The 17,601-nt window shown below is 34.4% G+C and overlaps 1 protein-coding gene across 7 annotated transcripts in view; it reads left to right on the top strand.

Annotated features, from left to right (window-relative positions):
• Grik2 (glutamate ionotropic receptor kainate type subunit 2) overlaps positions 1 to 17,601 on the top strand; it is a 657,687-nt gene that overhangs the window by 225,535 nt on the left and 414,551 nt on the right. For all 7 annotated transcript variants that reach the window (XM_060373546.1, XM_060373542.1, XM_060373543.1 and 4 more), the window contains one exon: positions 1,529 to 1,786. In XM_060373546.1, the coding sequence (XP_060229529.1) occupies positions 1,529 to 1,786 (258 nt within the window). The remainder of the gene's footprint in view (positions 1 to 1,528; positions 1,787 to 17,601) is intronic.

The raw sequence follows: 17,601 nt of genomic DNA, 5'->3' as shown, positions 1-17,601 counted from the left end.
AAATTTAGTTTCACCATATGCTTCAAAACAATATTTGCCTTTCTGTGATGCAAACATTGTTTTACTAGCTTCCTAACATTGATGGAAACATACATAATTATTTGTAATTCTAATCTGATGAGGTTTTCTTCCAAGCTTATTAATATTAATGGCAGTTGATATGTTACACTGTTGTTTAAGATGAAAGTCACTTTCTTTTCCCCAGATGCTAACCTGTGTTTTTCAAAGCCATATTATGCCTGCCCTTTGAATTCATATCTCTGCGAATACAAATTAGTTTCCACATTTCATATCTGTGTCATGGTGAAAAAGGTTTAGAAGACTGGAAGGAAAAGGTTAGAGTTGACTGTAAAATGTTCTGTTTGTCACAACAAATGCAAACTAAGTCACTAATTGCAAGACAAATATGTTTGATTAGTAGTATAGCTCATGATTATTTCCGCTAAAGAAGAAACTGCTGCTAATGAAAGTATTCAGACTGAAGCAGATGGAGTGAATAAAATATAGATAAAATATTAATAGATTTCTTAATGGTGACTTCAAAGGTTCATTGTAAAAATGTAGACTAGAATTTTCCTGAAAACAAAGTACTATTGGGTTTACCCTAGCACAATTCTTACATAATAAAGTCACCTGGTTTATGAAATACTATAAAAAAATTTTTCAGATTAAACATCTAGTCAAAACCTACTTGTAATCTAGCTGAAAAGAGGAAAACTCAAGTAACATAAGTTTGCCACATGTAAAAAGGGTGCATACTATCATTTTTATCTTGTTTATTGAGCTTATATTGCTTAGGACGTAAATATGTGAAGGAAAAGAGATCCAAAGTAGATTTTGAGTTTTATAGTATCTCTACAAATAGACACAATGGTCGTGAAAGTAACAATTAACTTTAAATTAGTAATCAACTGAGACATTTAAAAAGATTCTTAGTCATTTTTATGTGGCAAGAAAATGACAAGAAATGAGATGTTTAATTTTGGAATTTTTAAAGATAAATTTTCCTATGTATTTCATATAAGCTGAATTTGCTGAATCCAGTTTCTTGTAATAAACTGAAAATATTTAGTCATAGGTTCATGAGACCTAAACCCCAAACAGTGATCTAACTACAGTCAATTACGAAAAACTGAAAGTGGGAGAAACAGTTTTCTCCATAGAAGAGCACACAAATTGGTTATCCCATACCAAATGGTCAGCCCAGAAAACATGCATACAAGGAACATTTTACAGAATAATCAGGTTGTTTATGTATTTGGGAACACACACACACCAACAACTAAAGAAAAAGAGGCCATGAATTTGAAAGCAGGCGAGAGGAGGGGAACGTTAAGGAGGGCAGAAAGGGAATGAAGAAATAAGGTAATTATTATCATATATATATGTGTGTGTGTGTGTGTGTGTAATGAATGAAATACAGCTTTATATTAAAGAAGAATATTTTCCAGGAAAACATTTGGGGGATTTAGTAGCAGTTCACGTTCTCCTCTCTTCTCCTTATTAACAGACTTCTTTTCCTCCTCAGCTTGTGATCAGCTGTCTCTTGGGGTGGCTGCTATCTTCGGGCCTTCGCACAGCTCGTCAGCAAATGCGGTGCAGTCCATCTGCAATGCTCTGGGGGTTCCTCACATACAGACCCGCTGGAAGCACCAGGTGTCAGACAACAAGGATTCCTTCTATGTCAGTCTCTACCCAGACTTCTCTTCGCTCAGTCGCGCCATCTTGGATTTGGTGCAGTTTTTCAAGTGGAAAACCGTCACGGTTGTGTACGATGACAGCACGGGTAAGAGCAGCTGCCCCTGAGGCTGATTGCGACACGTTACGTTCTGCAGCGGATTGAGTTCTTTCTGTTCTTTCTTGGGTTGTTTGCTTTCACACACATTTCTCTGTATTTATAAAATAAGCCTCTGGCGTTTGATCCCTAACATTGAAAGCTAGAGGTAATATGAATATCATGTTAGTCTATCTTTCAATAACTTCGGGCAGAATAAGAGTGGTTTTCTACAACAGAGTCTTGTGATAGTCAGTCAACATCAAAAAAATTTGCAATTTGGCTACAGATTTTGTTTTATGCAAATAAAACATAAAATGTATATAGAAAATCATAAAATCCAAATCTTTAAGTAGTATAGGAAAATTTAACCTTTTTTTATTGGAAAATGTTGAACAAATGATAGCATTGAAATATTCAAGATTTGAGAAAGTGTGTTTGTATAGACACCATTAGAAACTTAAAAATAAAATTAGAAATGGAATTTAATGAAGTAATATTTTCATGCCACCTCTTTAGAATATTTTAATAAATATTTTTTGTACAGTGGCTTTCTGTGTTCTATTGTTTTAATGATTGCTAATGATGGTTGATTTTTACCTTAGATTATTAATTTCAAACAAGTCTCAGAAACGTAAGAAAGTAAATTGTAAAATTAAATGTATAGTTTTCTGCTGACAGATACTTTGGTGAAGTAACTGTTATGCTTATCATGATAATCGATTTCATTTAATGGTATTTTTCAGTATTCTAAATATTGCTCTAAATTTGAATGCAAAACATTTTATTTCAGGCCTTTTCACCATGCCTTCAAATTTACATTGAGATTGAAATTCATTTGAATTTAAATTCTTCCCAACTATGGCAGGAACATGCTTTGTTCCCACTCACTTTGTATGCTTGCAATGGACAAAACATTGTGGAGAAATTTATCCCTTTTATAATAAAATTATCAGTGCCAATGAACAGATAGAAACTCTGCTAAGAGAACAAAGAGTTTTGAGATTGGAAAAACAGTAAAAATAGTTTTAAACATATTTTCACTGAGTTAAGAAAGTGCTAACCTTCATAAAAGTTAATAATCTTATTTATACTGTTGAAAATGTAAAAACATTTTAACTAATTTTAGCTTATACATTTATCAAATTTTTTAAAAACCACAAGTAGTTTTAGTGGCTCTTTGAAATGAAGTTAGAGTTATTAAGCTTAATATGTGTTTCCCCCCAAATCATTTCCTTTATGCAGTTGGTAAAGCACTCTTAGATGTCTGTGTATTAACAGCAAGCTCTCCTGTATTTGCCTAATGTGTAATACCCAGGGAATCTTCAGATACAAATTAGCCAGCCTGCATTTTTGTCTTTGGATGTTCATATACACAAGTAAAGAAAGTGGATTTAGTCATTTCTCTATTACCTCTTAATCAGTTTTGAGTGTTTGTTACCTAAACTGCGTACATACATATTTTTACAGGTGTTCATGTGCATCTAGAGGGAGTGTGCAGAATATGTGCAGTAGACTATGTAGTCAGCTCATATCACAATTAGTAAAGATCCACATGCAACATAAATTATATTCTAAACATTTCTACCTTCAGCACACAATTAAATAAACAAATTACCTATATGTATATATATAGTCAATTACATTTATATACTTGTAGAGACCAAGACCTCAAATTAAATTATTAAAAACCTCTCAAATTCCCGATCAAAAGCATGGCATGATAGTGTCTTTTGGTAGCAATCCAAGCATGTATATTGGTAAGATTACCACTACTATGAGGTTAGCCTGGCCAACACAGCAAGTTCAAGGCCAGCCTGTGATACAGAGTGAAACCTTATCTCAATATTTACTCAGTCCCCTTATAGGATGCTTCATCACTTTATTATTTTGAAAATTATATAGACTTTTCAGAAGTATTTGATTTTGAAAATAATATATTAATACTTATGCATAGAAGAAGTGTATCTTAAAAGCCTTAAGACAAAAAATTATGGCTTTTATATTGTACGCAATATTTAATTCAGCACATTGATTATGCACCTGCTGGTTAGGACTGGCATTTATAGGCATGATCATACACCAGTAGAGGCCCAACACTCGTGCTTCCAAGCTATCCTTATGAATATTTGGTTATTCATGTCGTTGTATTATTCTTAATTAGCTAATTATATTGGTAACTGAACAATATTATCTCTTTGATGTTTAAACTTTTACTTTTGAGAACTTGGCTGTCATTGTTTTATATAATAGAAGTGACTTGAGGATAAACAGTAAGTTTTTTAAATGCATTCCCAAGTATATAAAATTTTGTTGCTTGTAATTTTAATCTCTCAAATTACTACTAATACAATTTTTTAAAGATGTGAATTGCCCAAGTAGAGTAGATTACAACTTGAAGTTGTGGGGAGAAAATGCAATTACAGCAAGGACTGTGGACTGAAAGGAGCTCCTATACCTACACTAGTCATGATAAGTAGTATTGACTTGATTGTAGACTCATATATCAATTGCTTACTGAAAGGTAGACTTATGCCATTTTTTACATGTTTTTTTCCAGACTTATTTATTACATATGCTATTCCCTATTTGTGTTCATTTCTTTTTTGTTATATTGTCCAGTTTGATACATGATCATTTCATCCAGTTCTTGCTCCCACACACCAACAGATGGATAATAGACAAAATGTATTTCCGGACTAGAAGAACTTCTTAAAATGATGTTATCAGGGGCTATTTATTGTTTATGATAATTAGCGTTTGTTGTTGTCCTGGATGACTGCTTTTAAACACCACAAAAATCTGTTATAGCTCTGAACTGTGTCCAGAAATGATGGAAAAGAATTGGCTTCAGAAACAAAGCTGTGTTTCTGTCAGTCATTTTGGAACATATGATTCATTTTAAATATAAACTAAAAATAAATTGGATAGCTGTCAGCTTGTAAGCAATTCCAGGATAAGCTGTGAATATTTGCCTTAAAATTCCTGTGTTTCATCTTTGTTTATAAATCATCAGTCCATTAACAAAGAACTCTGGGTTGGTAAGCAGGAGCCTAGGATTCTGTCCCAGGCTTGCTGCTAAATAACTGGAAAACAGTGGAAAAGAAAGTAAGGGGATAGGAATTCCTGACTACTGATGAGCTATCATGAATTAGATATTGTGCAAGTTGCGTTCATAAATTGTTTTGCTCAATATTAAAAAAAAAGTTTTTTCTGAGTCCCGAACAAAACAGGTTATCACTTCATCAGGCCAGTATCCTAGCTGTGCCTCCTACCCATCAGCAGTCTTGGAAACATGGGTATCTCCCTCAATTCTTTCTTTACTTGGGGTCAAAATCAAATACTAATTGCGAATTATTTTTTACTTCTCTGATCCCTCTACTCTTTGCCGTGTTTTGCTACTTTTAGAACCTACTCTGTTGAAGAGTGTTATAACATGAGATTTGAATTTACATTTGTTTACTTTCTAAATTAATTTTCATCATTAATTTTAATAAGGATGTGGTTCAAAAAGAACCATTTGTGGTAAAGATTTTCTGTTTGCATGGTGTATAGTGCTTTGAGAATACTGAGGTACAGATGGGAATAAGTTGAAAACAAGCAAAATATTTTCAGATTGGGAAAAGACAAGCATTTCATGTAAAGAGGAATTTTACGGAAAAGCATCAGAGTAGAGATTTCTAATACTTCAGGGACACAAACTCTAGGATTAGTAAGCAGAACAGTTACAAAGGCATGAAAAAGTATTAGATACTCACTGTGTGCAGCTAAAACATTAAAATATTAGATTAATGGACAAAGAAAAAGATAAAGAGGTTAACAGGAAGTGATGATTGTTCTTAAATCATGTTTGATGATTTTATGAAATGATTTTCTGTATCCTAAATACATTCTGTATCATATTCTTAAAAGAAAGAATTATTGTTAAGCATATAGAACTTCCATTGCCATTTACTCTGCTTTTTTATATGGACTTCTTTGTAGTATGAGAAAATAAGAATGATCTCTATTAAAAGTGGAATGGATTCATGGTATAAAAGAACCAGAGTACTGATAGTGTGAGGGCAGAATTAGAATGAGAGTCACTAAAGAAATGAATATCAGTTTTTATAGTTAGAGATTGAAAGTCAGTTTCTATTTTAGGATTTTGTATACTTAACAACTTAATCTTTAATTAATTTCTATCATATAATTGTAAGGGAGAAAGGAGATCAAGAACTTTGACTTTAGCGAAAGTCAACAAATTTTGAGTACTAACTTGGGTGGAATATATTTATACAAGGTGTTCTAGATATATATTTAGGTACTTTTAGGGTTAGTTTGAAAAGTTACTTAATAGAGAAGAGTGATTTTTTTTTCATCTAAACCCACATTTAAAAGGGATACAATACAATAAAGGGTTTCAATGGAGTAAGTTAATTTAAAAATATATATTCTTAGAAGATACTAATTTTGAATAATATGGCAATTTTTGTATTGTGCAACATAGAATCAAATAATTTTAGGGAGTGGGGTAATTTAGATCCAAGATGATTATATGTTGTACATTTTAAGCACAAAGCTGCAATTGCTGTATTCTATAATTCCAAATGCAAATACAATTAGCAGTTACAAGTTAAACCTAATTATTTGGATATAGTTGATTACATAGTCTGATATAGTACTGTTTCCACAGTTGGTTATGTTTGAACTTGTTTTTTTTTTTTTAATCCAAATTTAAGAAGCATGAAATTACTTATAATATTGTTTCCTAGGGTCTGACATTAAGTGTATTTATAAGGACATTATAAGGTATTATTTTATGTGTATTTATAGGACATTTTAAAAAGTTTTTGATCATTTAAAGGGGAACAGGGACCATTTCTGACAGGAACTCAATGGCAGGCTCTTTGACCTCCCCACCTCACCAGGGAGGAGCAGTCCTGCTTGGCCACAGAGGAGGACTTTGCAGCCAGACCTAAAGATACCTGTTAAAACAGGGTCAGATGAAAGGGGAGGAGGTCCGGAGGTTCCCCTCCCCCATCAGTGGACTTGGAAAGGGGCAGGGAGGAGATGTGGGAGGGAATGAGGGAGCAGGATACAGCTGGTATACAGAGTTAATAAAATGTAACTAATAATAAAAATTTTAAAAATTAAAAAATGTCACTTTAAGCCAAAACAAAACTCACTTGCCTATAATAAACATACTTTGATATAAAGAAATATAAAGAGGTTATATAGAAAGCCTCAATGATGAGTAATTTTTAGCTTAGTTTTAGAAAATAAAGATAATGTGAAGGATGATAATTCCAGTGAGGGTAGCCAGACATCATCTGATACCCTAAACCCAAGCTTTCCCAAATTTAAATACTGGCAAGGACAAATGGTGGTTCCTTCTCCTGGCCTCCTGGCCCAATTTGTTTCCTTCTCTGTGGAGCCCAATGGGGGGAAAATAACTTAAGTGATCTCATTGATGTACCTGGTAAGTTGTTTACATGGTTGAATCTCCTGCTTGGCTTGGAGGCCATCACTCTCTCTTCCTTTTGCCTCATTTCCAGCAATTCATACCCATCATCATGCTATTTTTGTCTATTTTCTTAGAAAACTAATTTTTATTCCTAAAATTCTGACATAAACAGCAAATTCCAAGAGCCACTGGCTACATACACACAGTATTGTTTGTACAGCAAATAGTTTAGCCATCAGCAGACAAGGCCAGATAAGAGCAATGTGGAGGCTTTGCATTGCTATTCATAGATGGTGATTTCCCCTTCCAAGTCCCAAGTCTTGAGAACAGAGTGTGTAGCAGAAGAGAGCCAATAACATTTGGGACTGCAGGACAGGACCTGGATCACACACCTGCCTTCTAGCGTTCAAGTTTGTCATCATTAAAATCTCAAGCAAAGCTTGGCCACTCAGAAGCTTGTTGGGATTCCCCAGAAAAAGTCTCACTGTTCAGATAGCTGTGTGACCAATACTGTTAGCACAAATGCATACCTTTAACACCTCTTTCCAGTCACCAGAAATGAGATAGGGTTGCTGGAACTGGGAGAAAGAGGACAAAATTCACCCATTCGGAGTGGCTGTCATGCTGAATGTATCCCACAGCTTAATAATTCTGTCTTGAGATCCAGAAACAATCTTCTGGTGGTCAGAAGTGAAGGCCATGTCCTGTATACCCTCGCTATGGCCCACAAAACTTATTTCCAAGTTGAGATCCAAAAAGCATGGATACCAGTCCAGGACGCTAAATGGAAAATGCTCAATTGGGGAGATGACATCACTAACAAAGTGGGAAGGAACAATCCCTCTGCAGTGCTATTCCATACTTGGTCTATTGGTTGGCTTCTACATGATGATAGACTTGTCCCAAGAAGTAGCCCAGGAACTATGACACGGTAGCAACTTGCAGTGTTCACTAAGGTCATCTTCTCAGTCATGACGGAGACTAGTGTGGGTATTGCCTCAGCTACAAGGATAACATCGGATAGCTCAGAGTAAAATCCCCAGCCTTTACTTCTGTGCCTTTATGAAAAAAAGAAAAAAATAACCCCATCCTCATCCTCTGTTCTTTAAATTTTCATGTTGTTCAAAGGTTTATTTCTAGTCTTATTGATTTCTCACTTCCTTCCTTCCTCTCCAGAAAAGATCTCATACAAACTTTGTCTCCTTCTATCTCTACATGCTATAGACTCACAAATCTGTCTCAGATAACAAAACTCCAAGGAGCCAGTTCTCTGTTTTCTATAACCCATATGTAAGCCAATATATAAATCTAGTCATTCAACAACACAAAACTTCTATTTTCCTTTGAGTTTTCCCATTTATCACAATTTCTCAGCCTGATATTTAGTGATAATTCAAGATCAACACTTCATCTTTAATTTGCCACAGTCCATTGTTATTTCTTATCATTTTCCTCTGGTTATTTTTAGAATTGCTTCTTTCCTTCATCCCCTTTTCCTCTTGTCATTGATGATCTTACCACTTGGTCCTTGAGTTATGTCCTGTCTACCACCAGATGTTACACTCCAGCTCAAATCCTATTGATGTCCAGTTTTATCGTTTTCTTTTTGTCTTGTTTTGTTCTAGTTTTGTTTTGTTTTCAGAAATGTGTTCTTCAGCATGAGTTTTCCAACCTCCATTATTCCCATCCCTGATTTTACTTCTCTGGTATTTCTTCTCTCAACACTACATTGTGACACTATTTGAAATAATTGTTCTTCATTATATTTCATGTCTTTTTCTCTGATTTTTTTTTGTTAGGGACAGTTTTTTTCTCCTTCTAATAATCTTTTCCTATCTTGCTACTTACTTTTCACTTTCATGATTAACGTTGCTATGACCTTGTGCAGTAATATCTCCTTTCTCCTATGGATGTGCTTATGTGAGCTGAGATATTAATGATAATAGTTTATTTTTCACAGTCATGTAATCCACTGAAAAGACATGAGTCTATGTGCATTGCCAAGGCTTGAAGTTATGGTTAGTTGTAATTTACTCATCAATTACATGTGTCTAAATTTGTTTGCTTGATTTATTTTTATTTACTATACAAATAATTATAAATTATCCATTTTTATAATCAATAAATATAATTTATCAATTTGACACATTAAAATTATGTGTCAGTGTTATTTTCAGCCCAGGAGATATAAAACAAAAGAAAACAAACAAATATACCATGTGGAGTCCAGTTTCTAGCACACATGTTACATATATATTTATATATATTTCTAATATATACATATATTTCTAATATATTTCTCTCTACATATATATATATGATATATATATGTCAGAATAAGAGATGCATATGGAGAATAAAAGGAAAATATCTCATGACATAGGAAAGGTAACATATGAACTAAAACTAGAATAAATTCTGACTGTTTATTCTAGAATAAATGTCTGAAAGGAGAATCTTGGAAAGATGGGAGGGAATGAAAAATAAGTGAGAAGAAAAGAGGACCTTGGGAAAACTCTAATTTCTGTGGGGTATTTTGTGATATGCGTCACCTTTTTAAAAATTGAAATTAGATTCTTCTCTTATACAACACCTCTCCAGTACAGTGTTCCCTCCTTCTGCCTCCTCCTACTGACCTTCTACCCTTTCCTCTCTCCCCCTCTACGCCCCTCAGTTCTCTTTCAGAAAAGAGAAGGACTACAAGAGAAAACGACCAAACACAACAAAACAAGATATGATAAAGACAGCAGGAAAGCCCTCATATAAATGCTGGGCATGACAACCAAATAGAAAGAAAAGAGTCCCAAAAGCAGGCAAAAGAGTCAGAGACACACCCACTCCCAAGAATACCAAATTAACAGCCTTAACTATTATACATAAAGAACTGGTACAGACCCTTGCAGGCACTGTGATTACCACGTCAGTCTCTGTTTGCCCGTATGAGCCCTTCATAGTTGATTCAGTGGATCATGTTCTTCTGGTGTCTTCCACATCCTCTGCCACCTTCCATGCTCTGATGAATGTTGCCTGAAGGAAATGGCCAATTTAGACTCTCACTCTCTGCAAGATGGTTGGCTAAAAGTCTATGCACCTGTTCTCCTCTGCAGCATGAGGAAGCTTCTCTGATGACAGTTAGACAAGACACCAAAGTATGAGTATGGTAGAATATCATTAGGAATAATACTGTCGATTTTTTGATGGGTATGAGGTTAAAAATGTGTGGTTATGGTATGTCATGTGTAGATATGTTAGTATACTGGCACACTGAACTCATCCTAAGAACTTAGTAGTTACTTTTTATAGTATGTTTTCAAGTAATGATGGAAATCATAGTCCATAATACAGACTATTATTAATACTATTATCAATACAGACTATTATTGGATAGTTGATCTTAAGTTAATGTAGTTTATATCATAAATTTTAATAAAAGAGATTAATCAAACTGACAAATACAGTTAATATAAATGTTCTTGTGAAAAAGTCATTTTCTGGAGCATACTTTACTTGTGTAAAAACTTAATTTGTTATATATACTAGGAAACATAATTGTCTAATAATTGAAGATTTAGAAGAGGCAAGAAATAATTAGAAATCTAAGAATAAGTTAATTGTTCATCACTATTTCAAGTTCTCCAAAAGTATTTAAAATGTTATCTGATAAACAGTATGTGCATATATCTAACTGAGAAAACTAGCATACATAGGATGTCAAATACGCTCTATAAAATATAGTCAAAGAATTTATTCAAATATTTTGCAATAAATTTTAGTAAATAAGTGTAGACTTATCACTATACTGTGCTATTAGGATTAGAACGTTTTCTTTCTGTGGTGCGCTAACTCATCTCTGTCCCCACCTCTGACTTCAGGTTTCTGATAACAATCATGTGCTCCCAACCCCACCTGAAGTTTCTGATAACTATCACCTGTTTCCAAGCCCAGTCTCAGTTTCTGAAAACCACTATGTGTTCCTATCTCTCCACGCCTAGGATTCTGACAACCATCATGTCACTCTCTTTTCTATAAGAGCAACTTCCTTAACATTATTTACTTATATATGCCCCCTGTAGACTTGTCTGTGTAGACAGATGATAGGAATTCAATCTTGAGCATTATTCACACACACACACACACACACAATGCAATTATAAGCACACAAGTATCAAATTTTAAAACATTTATTGTTTAAGAACTTGACATATTGTAATTTGATCTTATTATTATTATTCTCCATCTCCTTGCAGATTTATTTCCCCATTCAATACCTATCCAAATTTGTGCCTTCCTATTTTAAAACATCCCCTGAGTTCAATAGATTCTCTTTGTATACTCTAAGTTATGTGACTATGTGACCATCTCCTGGAGTACTTTAGACCTACCACGGGTCACACATTAAAGAAAGTGAACTTTCTCTCCCCTGTAAGCCATCAACTACCTCCTGGGGTGGGATTTCGTCTGCAGGAGCTTGCACAGATTTTGTGCATGCTGTCAGAGCCTCTGCATTACATTTTCTTTTCTATTGATGTACATTTAGGCTATACCTACACCTTGGTTATTGTGAACAGTACAGAACTAAGCATGACTGTCTGGTTATCTATTTGACAAGTGCCCAGTAGTGATATTGTTGGGTTTTTAATCATATTTTACTTTATTGTTATTAAAATATGATTACATTTCTCTTTTACCTTTTATCATGTTAATCCTCTCATATCATGTCAATCCTACTTTCTCTTTTTCAAATTCATGGCCTATTTTTTATTAGCTATATATGTAATATATGTATATATTTTGACATGGGGTCTTGTTATGACAGTTCTGGATGACTTGAAAATATTGTTCCATCTCAGCCTACCAAGTGCTGAGACAGTAGAGCATGCCATAACTCCCAGCATTTATAGTCCTATACTTAGGTTTTTAAAAAAGTATTATTATTAGTTAGAACTTATTCACTTTGTATCCCAGCTGTATCTCTCCACCCTCATCAACTCCCTTCCTTCCTTCCTGCTATGTCCCTCCCTAGTCCACTGACAGGGGAGGTCCTCCTCTCCTACTATCTGACCCTAGCCTATCAGTTCTCATCAGAACTGTCTGGATCCTCTTTCTCTGTGGCCTAGTAAGGCCACCCCACCAGGGGGAGGTAATCAAAGAGCAGGCAGAGACAGCCCCTGCTCCTCTTGTAAGCGGCTCCCCATGGAGACTGAGCAGAGGGTCTCATGCATGGTCCTTGGTTGACTCATCAATCTCTGCAGGACTCCCTGGGTTCAGACTTTTTATCTTTGTTGTCTCCCTGTGGAGCTCCTCCAGATCTCTTAAGGAATGTTTACATTGCTTCTCTTAGTGCTAATTCCAATTTACATTTTCATTGACATGGTATAAAAGTTTCCCTTTCTCTTTACATCTATTAATATTTATAGTAACCACTGTAGGATAAGAATCATCATGATCATGATTTGTATTTCAAGCACGATATGTGATGACCGCTAAGTTTTTCGTATAAATGATGGACATTTGTCTTCTGAGAAATGTGAACTAATAGCAATGGCACTTATTTTCGTTTGACTCATTTGTATTTCGATGTTTAGTTGTAGAGTTTTATTAGTTTACTAGGTGATTATTTGTTGATGTATATTAGCGAGCACCCAGTATATCACATATTTCTTTGTTTGTGGAAAAGCTACAACTCATGTTGGAGGTGAAAGGACTAGTTGTGGGAGTTGGTTCCCACCTTTGGTCATGCTTGAACTTGATCCACCAAGCTTTTCGGAATCCTTACATTTTGAGCCACTTTACCAGTTATAAGATAGAATTTCAATAACTTAAAAAAAATCTAATGAAATTGCGAATTGTGCATTAAGTACATAAAATTTTATTGTGTTATAAACAAAAAACATGATTAATAGATATGAATAAAAATCCAGAGACCAATAGTCACCTCTTTGTGTTGCTGTGTCAAAGTTCAAGACCTTATTTTGCTATTCACAAATAATTGATGTTATCTAAGCTTAACAATGATCATTTATATAAAATAAAACATATTATTTAATATATAAATTAATTATAATCCAAAGCATTGGTTATTAAGTTTAATTGGTAACACTGAATGGAATTATCTGAGCTACTGTTAAAACTAGAGTTTTCCTCCCTTGGGGGGTGGGGAGGTCAAAGAGCCTGCCATTGAGCTCCTGTCAGAAATAGTCCCTGTTCCCCTTACTATGGGAAACCAATTGGTTTCTGAGCTACCACAGGCTTCATCTGAGCAGAGGTTCTAGGCTATATCCATACATGGTCCTTGGTGGAGTGTCAGTCTCAGAAGGGACCCCTGTGCCCAGATATATTTGGTCCTTGTGGAGCTCCTAACCTTTCCATGTCATACTAACTCCCCTTCTTTCATATGATTCCCTGCACTCTGCCGAAGTTTTGGTTATGAGTCTTAGTATCTGCTTTTAAATACTGCTAGGTAGAGTCTTTCAGATGCCTTCTGCAGTAGACTCCTGTCATATGTCCAATGCACATCCCATTTGTCTTCAAAGTAAGGATTGATCATCTTACCCCATGTCTGCTTTCTTATTTATCTTCTTTAGGTGTATAAATTTCATTATGTTTATCATATTTTGTAGGTCTATATAAGCGAGTAGATGCCATGTTTGTCTTTCTCCTTCTGGGATACTTCACTCAGAATGATCTCTAGGCCACAGAGGAGGACTTTGCAGACAGGCCTGAAGATACCTGATAAAACAGGGTCAGATGAAAGGGGAGGAGGTCCTCCCAATCAGTGGACTAGGAAAGGGGCAGGGAGGAGATGAGAGAGGGAGGGTGGGATTGGGAGGGAATATGGGAGCAGGATACAGCTGGGATACAGTTAATAAAATTTAACTAATAATAAAAATAAAAAGAAATTAAATAAAAAAAACTAGAGTTTTCTCATTCAACCTTTATGAATTAGTAACTGTAGTTATAAGCATTAGTAACTGTAGGGATATATAAGGTTTTACATTTACAGCAGCAAACATAAATAAATGCAATAGACGTTGCTGATGTTTCCAAATATCTGGTTATCTCTACTTCTAAACTATATTGTATTGCAGTTCTTAATGTATGAATTTAAGTATGGCTAAGTAAACCTCTCTAGTGAATGAAACGTTATAATGGTGTTGTAATTATCTCCATGAAAGCATGTAATTTCTTGGCCTTTATTTCTCGAGGTTATTCATTCCTAGTAACAGCAATGATAGTGAAAGTTCAGAACATCCTAAAATATTTAGACTGAAGTACTAATATTTAGACTTCAAGTACTGAAGCTTGTTCTTCTACATAGCTGTATGCACCGGCATCAGTCCTTCCTCTTTGAGACATACCATGTCTGTTAAATTTCTGTAACTTGTGAAATGATGGAATTTGCTACTATTTTTCAGATTTCAGTCTGTACTAAAATCTTTAAAAAGGGTTAATTAAAACAGTTTACTTCTAGTTTATAATTTGGCAGACAAGAGGAGTGGTATGTAACTTTTTTCCAAGGTTCTGAGTGATTGAATAACTATAAGTTAATAACTTTTGATTACATAATCTTGACAAATATGTACACATTATATTTTTTGAAATAATTTCTATTAAGATAATCCTGTCCATACATCAGACACTGGTATCATTTGCTATCCCAACTACGAATTTTAGGCAAACTTAGAATGGTTGCTTTTGTAATGACTCGACATTGGTCAAATTATCAACCAGTCTTATGAAATATGTGTTTTAATGCTCTGAACTTCCACAGTAAATAACTTCAATCCCATTACATTCTCTTCTCTTTGGGTTATTAAAATAGTGTGCATGGGTTGTGAGTTGGCTCAGCAGGTAATGGCACTTGCTGACACGCCAACATGAGTTCACATGGTAGAAGAGAAGTGGCCGCCTGAATGTTGTTGTGTGAGCTCTATATGTGCCAGTACATCCCCAAAGTAGATAAATGTGAAATAGTTTTGTACTAATTTGAAGTGTGAAGAAAGATTATTCAGCTTTATGTGCAGCAGAAATTGTCAAATGTAAATTCAAAAGAGAACTTCTATACATCAAATCAGTGGCTGTAACCATTTTGTAAATCTTTATAAGTAGATTTTATTTAATTTTGAAATAATTTTTTAAGTGTTAATTGTGAGGGTAGTGCTTTTGATTGGTTAATCAAAAAATCTTCCTTCCCATCTTCACAGTGAACTTTTTATCCAGTTGAGCTAATTGGGTTGGCATTAAAAAGAAAATTAAGTCAGCACTTGAAATCTTAACAAGCCTCTTAATTACTCTATTAATTATACAATAATAAATGACAAACTCTATTTCTCTTTCCCAAAATATGAACAAAGGTCAGAGATCTAGCTGGCTGGCATACCAAGGAAACAAAAATGACAAATGATCCAATTTAAAAAAAGCCACGTGATACTAGTGGAAACCCAAGTAAGGCTCACTCCTGAAATGTAACCTTTAAGCATACTTGACGGAGTATATTTTCAACATGTAGAGAATAAGAAACTGCAGAGTGCTCAGCTCTAAATGTGATATATATGTTATTTTTCCTCATCTAGAAAACTCAGAGATTATAATGAAAGAGGGAAAGTAAAGACTATAAGAGCCAGAGGAAGTAGATGTCTACATATAGGTAATATTTTCTGGGTATGATTACGTAGTTGCATGAATTCACAAGTGCTGGGACTCAGCACAAGATTTCATAAGACCAAGCCAGCTAATAGACAAGCATGGATGAGGAAGGGTCACATGAAGTCCCGCCCTATCATAGCAGTTATTATCAACTGATGTCTGCCGAAAGAGAGGGAACTAGTATCCATCAAAGATGCAGACACTGGCAGGGTGCCCACACTCCACTGGATGCTCCCACACTGAAGTGTATACAGACAACAGTGGGTTTTAAAACATAAATAAATAAAACAAGGGAGGGCATGAAGCTAGGAGAGAAAGTGGTAAAAGGATGGGGAGGTAAAGATATCTATTGTCTTTATGTAAAAAATAAAAGAGAGAAATAATGTAACACTCTTCATGTCTTAGCTTTTATACTGTTGACAAAAGCCTTGAGACTACAGCAAAGAGAAAACCACAGCCAAAAAAGCTGATGGCTTAACAGAGATCAAGGGGAAAGTTGGTGTTCTTTGTCATTAACAATTCCCTTTTTCTCATTCTTCCATTTCCTTCTTACATTTTTCCCCATACACTTTTCTTTTTCTTCGTTTCTCAACTAGACAGCATAAATTTTATATAATTATTATTTTTGTATTCATTTACATATCAGTGATTCATTTTCTTCAGTGATAGTTCTATTCTAAATGTTTTACTCTTTGGGTGAATATAATAGTCCTGGTTGTTAGGGATCGAAAGTGTTTGTTCAAAATATTCTCATCATTATCTTCGAATATGTATAGAAACAGAATTTTTAAATCATTACAGTTTTAATTACTAGTATTATTTGCCAAGTCTGGTTGGTTCTGTTCTCAGACATAGAAAAGAAATTCACTGTCTTATCCCTGGAAGCTGTTAATTCCATGTGATTTTTATTCTCCAATAACATGAGCCAGATTAGCAACTCAATTGATTTTGAGTCAGCAAAATCTTTAATATTTACTTTTTCTTATACATCTTTTTCTTATACATTTTTTCTTATACATTTTTTATGTATCATACTACTTGCTAATTTAATTATGCTAACTGACCACTATCTATTCTCTCTCCCTTTACTTCTTCACCCTATCCCCTCTCTGCCAAGTTACCCCTTCTCCTCTGTCTCCCAGAGTAGCTATCCTGTTGTGCTCAGATTGTATTCATAAAACTGTAGCTTTAGGCTTTGCTTCTCTCTTTAGTGCTTTAATATAATGCTGCACTTGTAGGAGACAGTAAAAGATTTACTTGTATTGATCCAAATATGCTTGATTCATACCACCTGACCTTGTTAAGAGTAGGTATGATTACAAAGTACAAGAGGAACCCTTGATCTAAGTGATGGAAATGGTTATTATGTTGATTAGGAAGATGATTTCACAGTGTCAACACTAATGAAACTTTTACTCTTCAGATACAATGCATTTTCAGAAAGTCAGAATAAAATCAAATTGTTATATCTTGAAATTGTGCTTTTTTTTGTAAAAGTTTAGCTTCTACTTTTAATATTTGCTAAAATTTTCACCATATATATTTTAGATTAGATTTTAATTTTTCATTAGTGCAGTACATTAAGTTTTGTGGGAGATGGAGAAATTAATACTATTACATTTCTACCTTTGTTGGAAATTTTTGACAAATTAGAATCAATATGAAATGTCCAGCTTTCAACAAGGATTAGATGGAAAGGAAGAAGGATAAAAGTATTTTAGGAAAGATATTTTTT

The sequence above is a fragment of the Meriones unguiculatus genome, chromosome 20 (genome assembly GCF_030254825.1).
Source record: "Meriones unguiculatus strain TT.TT164.6M chromosome 20, Bangor_MerUng_6.1, whole genome shotgun sequence".
Lineage (NCBI taxonomy): Eukaryota > Metazoa > Chordata > Mammalia > Rodentia > Muridae > Meriones > Meriones unguiculatus.
Note: the sequence above shows the minus strand (reverse complement) of the source record. Positions and strands in the feature narration are given on the sequence as shown.